This window comes from Stegodyphus dumicola, chromosome 1 (assembly GCF_044657685.1).
Source record: "Stegodyphus dumicola isolate Sdum_Otavi_A_Nest chromosome 1, ASM4465768v1".
Classification (NCBI taxonomy): Eukaryota; Metazoa; Arthropoda; class Arachnida; order Araneae; family Eresidae; genus Stegodyphus; species Stegodyphus dumicola.
The window spans coordinates 286,981,127-286,998,018 of NC_140768.1; the positions used below are offsets into that span (position 1 = coordinate 286,981,127).

The following is a 16,892-nucleotide window of genomic DNA, read 5'->3' on the forward strand; positions in this document are numbered from 1 at the left end:
AGGTCACCAAGTATGTGGTTGCTTGCTAAGTTCTTTTTATAATAATTTAAATAGCAAAAATCAAAAAGCAAGAATCACTATTTTCCATATATAACATCTTTATTATTCTTTGTAGCCCTCACTAACTCCTTACTGATTTTATGGCATGACAACCTTCTGAAACTAAACTGAAACTAAAGGTGAAGTGAAAGTAGTAGTCATTATCTAGTAGAAGTAGTTGTAGTTATTATGACCAATAATAATTGTTGCCTACAGACCCTTTCTCATGTCTAAAAATATGTTATAGGGCATGTATCTCTAAAAGAAGAAAATCTCTATATTATATCAAAACTAAGTATTACATAAAAACTCTTTTCATTTAAATGGAAATGTTGATCACATGTAATTTCGCTAGGTGCCAAATTTGAACGCTTACAAATCTGAGCATCAGTTTTAAATTCATATAATATAGTTTATATATTTACATGCTAGTTATTTGTGTAATGGTTTCTATTTCAGATTTAATACACATAATGACATTTTATTTTTCAAACGTTAAGTTTGGAGCGAAAATTTCACGAAATTGGTAGTGTAAATTTTAATACAGGAAATTTTCGCGAAATTTCAAAATTTTCAGAGCGACATACTTGCGATTCTTGTTTTCTAATGATAAATTTACTACATTAAGCATGAGATAAGGATTCACGTACAAAAAACTGCTCCGTGAGATGAGATATTTGACTCATTCCTGAAATGATTAAAAAGTAAAGATGGTGGATATAAGACGACCATCATATTTTCTCGAAATTTTGCAGTTTTCGCATAACAAAATTCTGAGTGGTTGTTCTGATAAGTTTGCAAGATTCATATTTAAAACTGTAAAGCAATTCCCCCTTTTTTCCCTTTTCTTCTGAGTTACTAATAAACAAGAATAAAGGATCTTAACTAGGAAATATAATTGGCGATTATATTTATTCATTTCAATGCAGAAGGCCGACAGTCAGTCTAATAGGAATTTCATTTTAATTAAATAAATAAAAATAATATTAGGAAATTTTGATGAAAAAATATCCAGTTCGTAGAGTATATAATTAGTCAATGAATATCAAAGGATAGGATAATTCGTTAACAATGACTTTTATTTCCATTTCCTGATTATATTGATACAAACTTTGAAATTAATCATGGTTAATAGCAGTTGTTTTAAAAGTATGATAAAAGAATCGCTTGTGATGACATTAAATAATCTGAAAAAAAGATAATGGAATATATGACATATGAAACATTCATCTAATCAAACACGGAATAAAAGCTTCTGAATTTCCTTAAGAGCTTCCATCTCTTCTTCTGTAGGGATATAAAATTCTTTTTCTCCATTTTTATGAATGTAAACTCCAGGCACAAAATTATCTACGAGCTTTTCCATTTTCTTTTTGAAACTCGTTACTTCACAAAAATCGCAGGCAAGTTTCGCGCAACATCGTTTCACTGTAAACAAGAATGTAAAAATTCAATATAGTATGAAAAAAAAATTAATTAAAACAAAATATGTTTCAGCATTTTTTTTTTCAGCTGTATACTAGATGAAATGTAATCTTTTGCGGTTCGCGGGCACCGCTATGAAAAAACTTGAAATAAGAAATGACTCACTTCGCTTCGTTTCTTAGCCACTAATAGTGACCAAGTGGATAGGATTCTGAGTACTGATAGTGTATCTCGTGTTCGGCTCAAAAGAAAGTTTTGGTTTCTATGATTTTTTTGGCTTTCTTTATGTGCAACATGAATGAACCATTTCCCTTAATATGCTCTTCGCGAAGACATGATTTCTAAGGTACGCTGCACAAGAAAAAAAAAAAAAAGTATAGTTCTATATCTCCCATTCTACTGGGCCGATGGACAAAATTCAGCTTGTGTTATACATGTCCCAAAAGCGCGACTTAGGATATATATTAGATTTATATATAGCGTTGTTCTAATATAGGTATTTTGATACAAAATCGGACTTTTTCTGAAATGATATCAGTGGCGGCTCGAAATAAGCACTGTGGAACTGCAGCACCCCCTATTTCCACTTATTATTTTTAATATTTAATATAGTGTGTCCTTTAGTCTTTAATTTTTTCTTTATACTTTTACAATACATAATCCTTAAGCTTAATGTCAGTCTCCATCCCCCCACTTTGTGAAAGAGGTACGAAAGTCTTTGGAACTGCGCGCTTCACAGTTCCAGCAACATGGTGTTTGACTGTTCCGCGCATGCGCACACAGAAAGCAGCACGCGAGCCGGGTAGAGAGAAGAGCACTGTCGCTCTTGCAGTGCCGAAATTCTGGCATGTTGCTGAAAACGTGATTTCTTTTTTACTCCGCGCGTGTGGTATTCCTCCACGAGGTGGAACTTCATCATACGGACCATAAACAGATTTCATGAAAATTTGCAACTTTTAAAAAATTGCCTTACTGAAATTCAGTCAGCATCAAATGCAGATCAAACTATTGCAAAAGCAACAGGAATTTAAAAATATCTAAGTGATGATAATTTCAAGTTTTGGTTAGAGAATTTTTATCAGATACCTCATGTTGAAATAATATACAACTAAATGCAATCCAGAGAAATTAGTGTGTTTAAAGTTTTCAAAACTGCTATTTTAGAATTGAGAAACTCAAAGTACTGTAAGAATTTTTCAAAGACACTGATGGCAGAAGCTAAGGAAATATGTGACTTTATAACTATGTATTGATATAATGCACAGATATTCTTCAATTAAACACTTAGCAGCTGCTAAATTGTTTAACAAAAAATGCTTAGTTTTAGGAATGAACATTCTACAGAAGAAATAGTACTGACCACTGAAGCATATCCAATGATTGGCAAAGAAAAGCTTGAAACTGAACTAAAAGTATTCTATTGTAAGTCTGAATATCCATGAATAAACGCTGCTTTTCAACATTTAAAAGAATGAAAACTTTTCTAAGAAGCGCTAGGAATTCCGAAAGACTAAATGCGCTTGCATTGCTTTCAATAAAGACAAATTTCCTCAGTTGTCATCCAGAGATCAAAGAGAAAATTATTGATCTTTTCGCGCAAATTAAAACAAGAGGAATGGATTTCATTTTTAAATGATTAGACAAAGATTGAACTGTAATAATTTTGGTTAAATTCATTAAGAAATGTTTCATTTTTTTCTTGTAAGATTTCATGAAGTTTCAAAATAAATTTTCTCTTTATACATGATTTTTTTTACATAATTTTCAAACAAAGGTTAGATTTTTTTGGAACAGCATTCCCACTAATTTTAGCCACGAGCCGCCACTGAATGATATGCTAAATTTTTTTTTCATACTTCGATTCTACGACTCAAATTATGCCAAACTACCAGATTTTGTACAGGTCGCATGAGTAGTTTTTTAAAAATTAGCTCTCAAAATTTAGCTCCTCAGTGTTAATTGAATTTGATGTATATTTATCAATCTCCCCCTTTTTTTCATTAAACTTATTTGATTCTTCCTTTCACACTTCAAAATTTAGGTTCCTTCCAAATTAAATTTGTAAGGATCTTAAGTTTTACTAACGTTTATTTTATTTTAAATCTTTACTATCACTTCTTATTTTCTACTTCCGGCCAGAATTATAAGCGTGAAGGAGTTTATGCAAAGTTGTCTGGCGAACGCCAAGTATTTAAGTGTGGCCTTTTTGCCAAGCAGAAGAGAGGAAGCCGTGAGTTCGAAGCAGGCCGCTTACCTTAGAAGTTACGCAGTTGCTACTTTGCCTTCCAGGCCAGAGGTTTTAATCCTCTTGATAAATTAAACGTATTGTAGTGTTCACAGTCTCTGTGCTACATACGCTTCCTGTTATTATAAGGCCAATCTTATTCTAAAGTTAAATTAGAGTTTAGTTTTATTTTGATATCTTTTAAGTTAGACCCCGAGTGGAGGGTCATTGTATTCCGAAGTACGGAAGTCATTGTATATAAAGAAGAAAAATAAAGGGTTTTGTATACCCTTCGTCTGTATCCTGTCTACTTACTACAACTAGTGAACATAGCTTTAGTAAGCTCTCTGTTCTAGTCAGGTCATTGTATGTTTCCGAAGAAGGTTAGAAGAAACATTGAACCTGATAGTGGCGCCCGACGAAGAATAACCATGGCCGAGTTTCAAGAAGAACCTGTGCTGCCTGCAGAAACAGCTCAGAATCCAGAAATGCCAGCTGCCGCCCTGGAAGGATTTGGGTATATTGTCCAGACCATGCGCGCTTCGATGAAACCAGAAGCAACGTTTAATGGAAACTCACAGGTAACCAGTTTTTTGGAAAAATTGGATGACCACTTCATGCTCTACCCCGTGCACGAGTTTCAAAAAGTTACCTTAGCTACCAGCGCTTTGAGGGGCCAAGCGCTTAACTGCTTCAAATGTATCGGCAGAAGTCTCTTGGGTCAAGCAGGAAGTCCCACCTATACCTACGAAAATTTCAAGACTGCTCTACTAAAAGCCTTCCCTGTTGTAAGGGATCGTGCGAAATTAGAAACAGAACTTTTCAGTATATATCAACAAAGAATGGAAAACATGTCGAGTTTTATTTTAAGAAAAATTCACGTTTTCAAGCTCTTGTATGGAAACCGTCCGGATCCTGAAATAATTCAAGTGATTTTGCCGAGGTTACTACCCCAAGTGCAAGACTTTATTGAATTGAGAAATCCGACTACACTGGAAAAATTATTTGAGCTAGCAATCCAGTTTGAAAGTAGAAGAACGGCGGACGTCGAAAGAAGACGCCAATATCAACAGCGAAACCAATTTGGTACGCCAAGACTACAGCAAACTCAAGCACATGGCTACGGAGAAAAAGCGAATCAGTGGGCAAGGAAACCCGAGCATTTAAAAACAGCCGGCGAACGTCGACAGTTCAATAGCAACCCAGGAAAAAAGTCTCAAGGCCAGTGGAGAAAGAAGGAAAGCACCGAAAGAAAAAATAATTTAAACTAAAACGGATTTCTGCTGACGAGAGGGTGCGGAAATCCGAAGGCCACGAAAACCCCTCTTCCTACAAGTTAAATACAGTAATGGTGAAAAATTTTACTCTTCCGAAGATTGAAGTCTTGGTAAATAATATCCCGGCCACCGCACTCCTGGATACCGGCGCGCAGTGTTCCTGTGTGGCAGAAGTCTTTTTTAGAAAGTATTTTCGCAAATACCGCATATATAATGCGGATAATACAACAGTATTAGCGGCGCAAGGAGAACAATGTAAGTGCGTAGGTAAAGTACCTTTGTACATCCGTATCAAGGACGAACAAGCAAAGGCGATGTTTTTTATAGTAAAGAATTTGCAAGCACACTTAATACTAGGAATAGACTTTCTTTCAGACGCACAAGCTACACTGGATTTTAATGAAGCGTCTCTTAAGCTGACGATGAAACCAGTGCGTGTAGAAAAGGTTGAACCGCCAAGGTTAAATCTCGACCACCTGCCTAATGACGAGCAAGATAGAATCCGACAAGTGGTAAGTGAATTTGCTTCCTTATTTAGTGATATTCCAGGATTTACCCAGGTTACTAACCATAGTATTGACACCGGAGATGCATTGCCGGTTCGTCAAAAACCATACCGGTATGATAAGAATAAGGAAAAAATTATAGAATGGCATATTACCGATATGCTACGTAAAAAGATCGTAACGCCTATCTCAAGTAGTTATGCTAGTCCGGTGGTTTTATGTAAGAAAAATAATGATTATCCTTTGGAGCATCCAAAAAGGTGGAGATTCGCTATTGATTACCGTAAATTAAATTCCATAACGAAATATCCGGTATATCCGTTACCGATTATAGAAGAAATTTTAAGGAACATAAAATCAACCAAATTTATGACAACTTTAGACTTAACGAATGGTTATTTTCAAATAGGGATCAGGCCTGAGGACGTGCCTAAGACTGCTTTTATAACCAAGTCTGGCACTTATGCATTTTTGCGAATGCCGTTTGGCCTTTCAGGCGACCCAGCAACATTTCAGCGATGCATGGACATTGTGTTAAGACCTGTTCTCGGAAAGTCCACATTTATCTATTTAGACGATATCATTATTACTAGTGATAATCTAGACCAACATGTACAGGATTTAAGACAGGTGTTTTCTTTATTAAATGAGGCCGGTCTAAAAGTTAATGTCGAAAAATGCATATTTGCAGCCCCTGAATTAAAATATTTAGGTTACAAAATATCGCAAAAAGGGATCGAGACAGATGAATCAAAAATAATCGCTGTACAAAAGTATCCGACTCCAAACACGGCAAAGAAGCTCTCTTCTTTTTTAGGACTTTGTTCATATTATAGGTCCTTTATAAAAGATTTTGCGGCTATCGCTGAGCCGTTGTTAAAATTAAAAAGGAAAAAGGCAAGATTCTCGTGGACGGCCGAAGCCAATAGTGCTTTCGAAAAATTAAAACAAGCATTAACGCAAGCCCCTGTGTTGAAATTTCCTGAAAAGGATGAAAATTTAGAAATTTCAGCGGATGCTTCGGATTATGCGGTAGGAGCGGTACTTTCGCAAAATCAGCAGCCAGTAGCATTTTTTAGCCGAACTTTAAATCAAACACAAAGAAACTATTCCGCGACCGAGAGAGAGGCACTTGCAGTTCTGTTAGCAGTGCAAAAGTTCCGAGTCTATTTTGGAAAGGCGCCGATAACAGTATATTCTGATCATGCGGCGGTAACTAGATTGTACTCTGGAAAAAATTTATCCCCAAGGTTAATAAGATGGGCACTCAAGCTGCAAGAATATAATCTGGTAATCAAGCATACCCCCCGGAAAGGAAAATATCGTAGCAGATGCCCTGTCACGAATTAAATTAGACGAACAGGGTAATACCGTAAAAGTTGCAATGCTGACAGCGTGTACAATAAATTCCCGAGAAACTGTAATAACCGAACTGGGTAAGGATCCTGAGTTTGGAAGTATTTATGAGTATTTGAAGGATCCTGAAAATTTTAGCCACCAAGATATTGTGGCGATAAGAAATAGGGCGGCCCATTACGAACTAATAGATGGTCTATTATTCTACACAAAAACTACGAATTCCAACAACGAATTTCGACCTGTTATCCCAGCTAGTCTTAGATTAAATATCCTGCAAGAGCTCCATGACAGCCCTTTAGCTTCTCATGCTGGTATTCGAAAAACTACTCAACGCGTACGCGAGGCAGTCTACTTTCCTGAACTGCAAAAGTTAACAAGGGCGTATGTCCAGTCCTGCCCAACATGTCAAGCCGTTAATTATATTAATTTCCGCCCGGCCGGGTTTCTAAATAGTATTAAATCCGAATTTCCAAATGAAATAATCGGCATCGATTTATTGGGCCCTTTCCCAAAAAGTCAGTTAAACAAAAGTCGCTATCTCCTTGTTATAGTTGATCATTTTAGTAAATGGACCGAAATTGTTCCCTTAAAACGAGCCTCCGCGAAATTAGTTACCGATTCTATTTTAAATAAATATATTTTAAAATACGGGGCGCCCCTAAAAGTTATATCGGATAATGGTCCTCAATTTGTAAGTAATATATTTGAAGACATGTGCCAAAAACTGGGCATACGTCATTTAAAAATGGTCCCGTATCGGCCGCAATCAAATATAGCGGAACGGGTCAACAGAAATATAGTGAAAATTATCCGTAGTTATGTTAAAAATTTTCATAAAAGCTGGGATAACTATGTCAATGAATTTGCTTCCGCCCTTAGGACCGCAAAACATGATACAACGGGCAAAACTCCTGCTGAGTTATTTCTAGGCAGAAAGGTTATAACACCGTTAGATAAACTATTTTATGTGCAACAAAGAGCCCCAGAATTTAAAATGGGTGATATAGAAAAACTAATAAAAGAAGCAAAAAAGAATACGGAAGTAGCACAAAGAAAACAAAAATTGTATTATGACTTGAAACGACGGGGAGTAACTTATAAAGTAGGGGATGAAGTACTAAAAATTAAGCATTCACTTTCTTCAGCACCAGAAGATAAAACTGCCAAATTTTTTCCACGCTTTGAAGGACCATATGTTATAGAAAAAATAACTCACGCTGTTGTAGTATTAAAGGCAAGAAATGGTGAAACCTGTTCCGCAAACATTGACCAGATAAAACCATTCTATGACCGTAATAAAATGCAAATCTTTTCAGATCTTTTGCAGGATCCGGTACGGCAGACACCGCAGGTACAAGTTCCAGAGGTGGGAAAACGACAAGTACAAGGGCAAGCCAATGAGAGACAGAAGCAAGTGAAAAGAAAATTGCCCCGCGGAAAAATTGAAGGTACAAAGAAAAAGAAGCCGTTCCACCGTCCAAAAAACAGAGTTCACGAACACCCCCAGAATGAAGAAGGGAGAAAGGACGGCAACTATAACCCGGCTGTGAAACGGAAGATTGACTCATCCGACAGAACTCTCCGCAGCAAAAGTCGCCGAACTGCGGAAGGGCCATCAGCGGCGGAGGAAAAAGTACAAGAAAAATTTGAACGGCCAACAACGAGGTCCAAGCAGGATCACGACAGAAGTTTCCCGGTTCCACCAAGACCAGCTGCCTTCAAACGGCCAAGACCACAAGCAGAGGACAGAAGGAAGATGTTAAAGGGTGGCCGTAGTGGTGAAAAACGGAAGCTTCCAGAGGAAAGCACTGAAGGGCGAGCCCGTACAAGAAGGAGGATCAACCAAGCTACGGTCTGCAGCACCTTTAAAGACTGGGCCCAGAAAAGGATGTCTGAATATTACGAAGATAAGTAAAATTTTATGTTACTTTACAAACTTAAGTTAATCTTTCATTCTTACTGCAAGTGGCAGATTTCAAGAAGTTTTACCTCATGCGAGGTCTACCTTTATCGCCAAAAGGGCGAGAAATGAGTTGTGACCGATTTTCTTATTATGTTTTTCAATTACTCGCGCGTAAAACTAAAGTTGATGTATAATAGCGTTGTATAAAGACTTAAATATTGTAAAAAGTTATTGTATAAATTTTATTTAAAACATTCTAACAAGAAAGACGTTTTAGTCTGAAAGACTTTTTGAAATGTAGTATTATTTCAATGTAGAAAGAATTGGCACTTGCTTTGAAAAGAATAGAAGTTAACAATGTACTACTAATGTATGTTTTCAAATGTGTAAAATTAACGGCATCTTGATATGTTCTTGTATACATGTGAACTGTTATTTTGAATGTTTAGAAATACCGTGATATGGTAAAAGTGAAAGTAATGTTAAAAAATTTGTTATTCGTGTGACTGTAAAGATTAAATCATGCTGAATATGTGTTAAAGGTTGAATGATGTAGTTAGGCTCTCTGACGCTACACTTTAGAGTTAGCCACTTTCAGAATAGTACCTCAGGGTCTAGAGTTGAAATTAGGGTGTGTTAAGAGGTCTCGTATGTTGAATTTTAACACATTAGTGTTTTGATTGTAGGAGGAAGTGTTGAACACATAGACAGAAACACATTCGTGTTTGGTGTTTTTACAACACATGTCAGAGAGCACGGGGAGAGATAATTAAAATAGTCATGAATGAAATAAGAATGTTAAGAAAAGTATATTCTATATGTTATTTGCAATGTCATTCTGTAACATTTCATTAAACTAGTTTTCCTTCCAGATCTCTGGAAGGAACCAGAATTGAATAAAGCTCCTGTTTAGATGCAGTACAGATGAAAAAGAAAAAGATTGTTGTATATTCCGGGAGCTGCTATTGTAACAAATTTCTTTCTTTTAAAATTTTCTAGTTTCTAGCTAAGTTATGATTGTAAAAGTTTGGCCTCGCGTTAGTTTCTAGAGCTAAAAGTTTTCAACAAGGTCGTTTTAGACCTCAGTTTCAAACTAATTAACTCTGGCGGGAAGTATGTAAGGATCTTAAGTTTTACTAACGTTTATTTTATTTTAAATCTTTACTATCACTTCTTATTTTCTACTTCCGGCCAGAATTATAAGCGTGAAGGAGTTTATGCAAAGTTGTCTGGCGAACGCCAAGTATTTAAGTGTGGCCTTTTTGCCAAGCAGAAGAGAGGAAGCCGTGAGTTCGAAGCAGGCCGCTTACCTTAGAAGTTACGCAGTTGCTACTTTGCCTTCCAGGCCAGAGGTTTTAATCCTCTTGATAAATTAAACGTATTGTAGTGTTCACAGTCTCTGTGCTACATACGCTTCCTGTTATTATAAGGCCAATCTTATTCTAAAGTTAAATTAGAGTTTAGTTTTATTTTGATATCTTTTAAGTTAGACCCCGAGTGGAGGGTCATTGTATTCCGAAGTACGGAAGTCATTGTATATAAAGAAGAAAAATAAAGGGTTTTGTATACCCTTCGTCTGTATCCTGTCTACTTACTACAACTAGTAAACATAGCTTTAGTAAGCTTTCTGTTCTAGTCAGGTCATTGTATGTTTCCGAAGAAGGTTAGAAGAAACATTGAACCTGATAGTGGCGCCCGACGAAGAATAACCATGGCCGAGTTTCAAGAAGAACCTGTGCTGCCTGCAGAAACAGCTCAGAATCCAGAAATGCCAGCTGCCGCCCTGGAAGGATTTGGGTATATTGTCCAGACCATGCGCGCTTCGATGAAACCAGAAGCAACGTTTAATGGAAACTCACAGGTAACCAGTTTTTTGGAAAAATTGGATGACCACTTCATGCTCTACCCCGTGCACGAGTTTCAAAAAGTTACCTTAGCTACCAGCGCTTTGAGGGGCCAAGCGCTTAACTGCTTCAAATGTATCGGCAGAAGTCTCTTGGGTCAAGCAGGAAGTCCCACCTATACCTACGAAAATTTCAAGACTGCTCTACTAAAAGCCTTCCCTGTTGTAAGGGATCGTGCGAAATTAGAAACAGAACTTTTCAGTATATATCAACAAAGAATGGAAAACATGTCGAGTTTTATTTTAAGAAAAATTCACGTTTTCAAGCTCTTGTATGGAAACCGTCCGGATCCTGAAATAATTCAAGTGATTTTGCCGAGGTTACTACCCCAAGTGCAAGACTTTATTGAATTGAGAAATCCGACTACACTGGAAAAATTATTTGAGCTAGCAATCCAGTTTGAAAGTAGAAGAACGGCGGACGTCGAAAGAAGACGCCAATATCAACAGCGAAACCAATTTGGTACGCCAAGACTACAGCAAACTCAAGCACATGGCTACGGAGAAAAAGCGAATCAGTGGGCAAGGAAACCCGAGCATTTAAAAACAGCCGGCGAACGTCGACAGTTCAATAGCAACCCAGGAAAAAAGTCTCAAGGCCAGTGGAGAAAGAAGGAAAGCACCGAAAGAAAAAATAATTTAAACTAAAACGGATTTCTGCTGACGAGAGGGTGCGGAAATCCGAAGGCCACGAAAACCCCTCTTCCTACAAGTTAAATACAGTAATGGTGAAAAATTTTACTCTTCCGAAGATTGAAGTCTTGGTAAATAATATCCCGGCCACCGCACTCCTGGATACCGGCGCGCAGTGTTCCTGTGTGGCAGAAGTCTTTTTTAGAAAGTATTTTCGCAAATACCGCATATATAATGCGGATAATACAACAGTATTAGCGGCGCAAGGAGAACAATGTAAGTGCGTAGGTAAAGTACCTTTGTACATCCGTATCAAGGACGAACAAGCAAAGGCGATGTTTTTTATAGTAAAGAATTTGCAAGCACACTTAATACTAGGAATAGACTTTCTTTCAGACGCACAAGCTACACTGGATTTTAATGAAGCGTCTCTTAAGCTGACGATGAAACCAGTGCGTGTAGAAAAGGTTGAACCGCCAAGGTTAAATCTCGACCACCTGCCTAATGACGAGCAAGATAGAATCCGACAAGTGGTAAGTGAATTTGCTTCCTTATTTAGTGATATTCCAGGATTTACCCAGGTTACTAACCATAGTATTGACACCGGAGATGCATTGCCGGTTCGTCAAAAACCATACCGGTATGATAAGAATAAGGAAAAAATTATAGAATGGCATATTACCGATATGCTACGTAAAAAGATCGTAACGCCTATCTCAAGTAGTTATGCTAGTCCGGTGGTTTTATGTAAGAAAAATAATGATTATCCTTTGGAGCATCCAAAAAGGTGGAGATTCGCTATTGATTACCGTAAATTAAATTCCATAACGAAATATCCGGTATATCCGTTACCGATTATAGAAGAAATTTTAAGGAACATAAAATCAACCAAATTTATGACAACTTTAGACTTAACGAATGGTTATTTTCAAATAGGGATCAGGCCTGAGGACGTGCCTAAGACTGCTTTTATAACCAAGTCTGGCACTTATGCATTTTTGCGAATGCCGTTTGGCCTTTCAGGCGACCCAGCAACATTTCAGCGATGCATGGACATTGTGTTAAGACCTGTTCTCGGAAAGTCCACATTTATCTATTTAGACGATATCATTATTACTAGTGATAATCTAGACCAACATGTACAGGATTTAAGACAGGTGTTTTCTTTATTAAATGAGGCCGGTCTAAAAGTTAATGTCGAAAAATGCAAATTTGCAGCCCCTGAATTAAAATATTTAGGTTACAAAATATCGCAAAAAGGGATCGAGACAGATGAATCAAAAATAATCGCTGTACAAAAGTATCCGACTCCAAACACGGCAAAGAAGCTCTCTTCTTTTTTAGGACTTTGTTCATATTATAGGTCCTTTATAAAAGATTTTGCGGCTATCGCTGAGCCGTTGTTAAAATTAAAAAGGAAAAAGGCAAGATTCTCGTGGACGGCCGAAGCCAATAGTGCTTTCGAAAAATTAAAACAAGCATTAACGCAAGCCCCTGTGTTGAAATTTCCTGAAAAGGATGAAAATTTAGAAATTTCAGCGGATGCTTCGGATTATGCGGTAGGAGCGGTACTTTCGCAAAATCAGCAGCCAGTAGCATTTTTTAGCCGAACTTTAAATCAAACACAAAGAAACTATTCCGCGACCGAGAGAGAGGCACTTGCAGTTCTGTTAGCAGTGCAAAAGTTCCGAGTCTATTTTGGAAAGGCGCCGATAACAGTATATTCTGATCATGCGGCGGTAACTAGATTGTACTCTGGAAAAAATTTATCCCCAAGGTTAATAAGATGGGCACTCAAGCTGCAAGAATATAATCTGGTAATCAAGCATACCCCCGGAAAGGAAAATATCGTAGCAGATGCCCTGTCACGAATTAAATTAGACGAACAGGGTAATACCGTAAAAGTTGCAATGCTGACAGCGTATACAATAAATTCCCGAGAAACTGTAATAACCGAACTGGGTAAGGATCCTGAGTTTGGAAGTATTTATGAGTATTTGAAGGATCCTGAAAATTTTAGCCACCAAGATATTGTGGCGATAAGAAATAGGGCGGCCCATTACGAACTAATAGATGGTCTATTATTCTACACAAAAACTACGAATTCCAACAACGAATTTCGACCTGTTATCCCAGCTAGTCTTAGATTAAATATCCTGCAAGAGCTCCATGACAGCCCTTTAGCTTCTCATGCTGGTATTCGAAAAACTACTCAACGCGTACGCGAGGCAGTCTACTTTCCTGAACTGCAAAAGTTAACAAGGGCGTATGTCCAGTCCTGCCCAACATGTCAAGCCGTTAATTATATTAATTTCCGCCCGGCCGGGTTTCTAAATAGTATTAAATCCGAATTTCCAAATGAAATAATCGGCATCGATTTATTGGGCCCTTTCCCAAAAAGTCAGTTAAACAAAAGTCGCTATCTCCTTGTTATAGTTGATCATTTTAGTAAATGGACCGAAATTGTTCCCTTAAAACGAGCCTCCGCGAAATTAGTTACCGATTCTATTTTAAATAAATATATTTTAAAATACGGGGCGCCCCTAAAAGTTATATCGGATAATGGTCCTCAATTTGTAAGTAATATATTTGAAGACATGTGCCAAAAACTGGGCATACGTCATTTAAAAATGGTCCCGTATCGGCCGCAATCAAATATAGCGGAACGGGTCAACAGAAATATAGTGAAAATTATCCGTAGTTATGTTAAAAATTTTCATAAAAGCTGGGATAACTATGTCAATGAATTTGCTTCCGCCCTTAGGACCGCAAAACATGATACAACGGGCAAAACTCCTGCTGAGTTATTTCTAGGCAGAAAGGTTATAACACCGTTAGATAAACTATTTTATGTGCAACAAAGAGCCCCAGAATTTAAAATGGGTGATATAGAAAAACTAATAAAAGAAGCAAAAAAGAATACGGAAGTAGCACAAAGAAAACAAAAATTGTATTATGACTTGAAACGACGGGGAGTAACTTATAAAGTAGGGGATGAAGTACTAAAAATTAAGCATTCACTTTCTTCAGCACCAGAAGATAAAACTGCCAAATTTTTTCCACGCTTTGAAGGACCATATGTTATAGAAAAAATAACTCACGCTGTTGTAGTATTAAAGGCAAGAAATGGTGAAACCTGTTCCGCAAACATTGACCAGATAAAACCATTCTATGACCGTAATAAAATGCAAATCTTTTCAGATCTTTTGCAGGATCCGGTACGGCAGACACCGCAGGTACAAGTTCCAGAGGTGGGAAAACGACAAGTACAAGGGCAAGCCAATGAGAGACAGAAGCAAGTGAAAAGAAAATTGCCCCGCGGAAAAATTGAAGGTACAAAGAAAAAGAAGCCGTTCCACCGTCCAAAAAACAGAGTTCACGAACACCCCCAGAATGAAGAAGGGAGAAAGGACGGCAACTATAACCCGGCTGTGAAACGGAAGATTGACTCATCCGACAGAACTCTCCGCAGCAAAAGTCGCCGAACTGCGGAAGGGCCATCAGCGGCGGAGGAAAAAGTACAAGAAAAATTTGAACGGCCAACAACGAGGTCCAAGCAGGATCACGACAGAAGTTTCCCGGTTCCACCAAGACCAGCTGCCTTCAAACGGCCAAGACCACAAGCAGAGGACAGAAGGAAGATGTTAAAGGGTGGCCGTAGTGGTGAAAAACGGAAGCTTCCAGAGGAAAGCACTGAAGGGCGAGCCCGTACAAGAAGGAGGATCAACCAAGCTACGGTCTGCAGCACCTTTAAAGACTGGGCCCAGAAAAGGATGTCTGAATATTACAAAGATAAGTAAAATTTTATGTTACTTTACAAACTTAAGTTAATCTTTCATTCTTACTGCAAGTGGCAGATTTCAAGAAGTTTTACCTCATGCGAGGTCTACCTTTATCGCCAAAAGGGCGAGAAATGAGTTGTGACCGATTTTCTTATTATGTTTTTCAATTACTCGCGCGTAAAACTAAAGTTGATGTATAATAGCGTTGTATAAAGACTTAAATATTGTAAAAAGTTATTGTATAAATTTTATTTAAAACATTCTAACAAGAAAGACGTTTTAGTCTGAAAGACTTTTTGAAATGTAGTATTATTTCAATGTAGAAAGAATTGGCACTTGCTTTGAAAAGAATAGAAGTTAACAATGTACTACTAATGTATGTTTTCAAATGTGTAAAATTAACGGCATCTTGATATGTTCTTGTATACATGTGAACTGTTATTTTGAATGTTTAGAAATACCGTGATATGGTAAAAGTGAAAGTAATGTTAAAAAATTTGTTATTCGTGTGACTGTAAAGATTAAATCATGCTGAATATGTGTTAAAGGTTGAATGATGTAATTAGGCTCTCTGACGCTACACTTTAGAGTTAGCCACTTTCAGAATAGTACCTCAGGGTCTAGAGTTGAAATTAGGGTGTGTTAAGAGGTCTCGTATGTTGAATTTTAACACATTAGTGTTTTGATTGTAGGAGGAAGTGTTGAACACATAGACAGAAACACATTCGTGTTTGGTGTTTTTACAACACATGTCAGAGAGCACGGGGAGAGATAATTAAAATAGTCATGAATGAAATAAGAATGTTAAGAAAAGTATATTCTATATGTTATTTGCAATGTCATTCTGTAACATTTCATTAAACTAGTTTTCCTTCCAGATCTCTGGAAGGAACCAGAATTGAATAAAGCTCCTGTTTAGATGCAGTACAGATGAAAAAGAAAAAGATTGTTGTATATTCCGGGAGCTGCTATTGTAACAAATTTCTTTCTTTTAAAATTTTCTAGTTTCTAGCTAAGTTATGATTGTAAAAGTTTGGCCTCGCGTTAGTTTCTAGAGCTAAAAGTTTTCAACAAGGTCGTTTTAGACCTCAGTTTCAAACTAATTAACTCTGGCGGGAAGTATGTAAGGATCTTAAGTTTTACTAACGTTTATTTTATTTTAAATCTTTACTATCACTTCTTATTTTCTACTTCCGGCCAGAATTATAAGCGTGAAGGAGTTTATGCAAAGTTGTCTGGCGAACGCCAAGTATTTAAGTGTGGCCTTTTTGCCAAGCAGAAGAGAGGAAGCCGTGAGTTCGAAGCAGGCCGCTTACCTTAGAAGTTACGCAGTTGCTACTTTGCCTTCCAGGCCAGAGGTTTTAATCCTCTTGATAAATTAAACGTATTGTAGTGTTCACAGTCTCTGTGCTACATACGCTTCCTGTTATTATAAGGCCAATCTTATTCTAAAGTTAAATTAGAGTTTAGTTTTATTTTGATATCTTTTAAGTTAGACCCCGAGTGGAGGGTCATTGTATTCCGAAGTACGGAAGTCATTGTATATAAAGAAGAAAAATAAAGGGTTTTGTATACCCTTCGTCTGTATCCTGTCTACTTACTACAACTAGTAAACATAGCTTTAGTAAGCTCTCTGTTCTAGTCAGGTCATTGTATGTTTCCGAAGAAGGTTAGAAGAAACATTGAACCTGATAGTGGCGCCCGACGAAGAATAACCATGGCCGAGTTTCAAGAAGAACCTGTGCTGCCTGCAGAAACAGCTCAGAATCCAGAAATGCCAGCTGCCGCCCTGGAAGGATTTGGGTATATTGTCCAGACCATGCGCGCTTCGATGAAACCAG

General features: G+C 37.4%; 1 protein-coding gene across 3 annotated transcripts in view; it reads right to left on the bottom strand.

Annotated features, from left to right (window-relative positions):
• Positions 1-1,106: 1,106 nt before the first annotated feature.
• The window catches only part of LOC118205541 (uncharacterized), a 208,359-nt gene continuing 192,573 nt past the window's right edge, over positions 1,107-16,892 (bottom strand). For all 3 annotated transcript variants that reach the window (XM_085808265.1, XM_085808264.1, XM_085808272.1), the window contains exon 11: positions 1,107-1,467. In XM_085808265.1, coding sequence (XP_085664391.1) covers positions 1,274-1,467 — 194 coding nt within the window. In that variant the 3' untranslated portion in view covers positions 1,107-1,273. The remainder of the gene's footprint in view (positions 1,468-16,892) is intronic.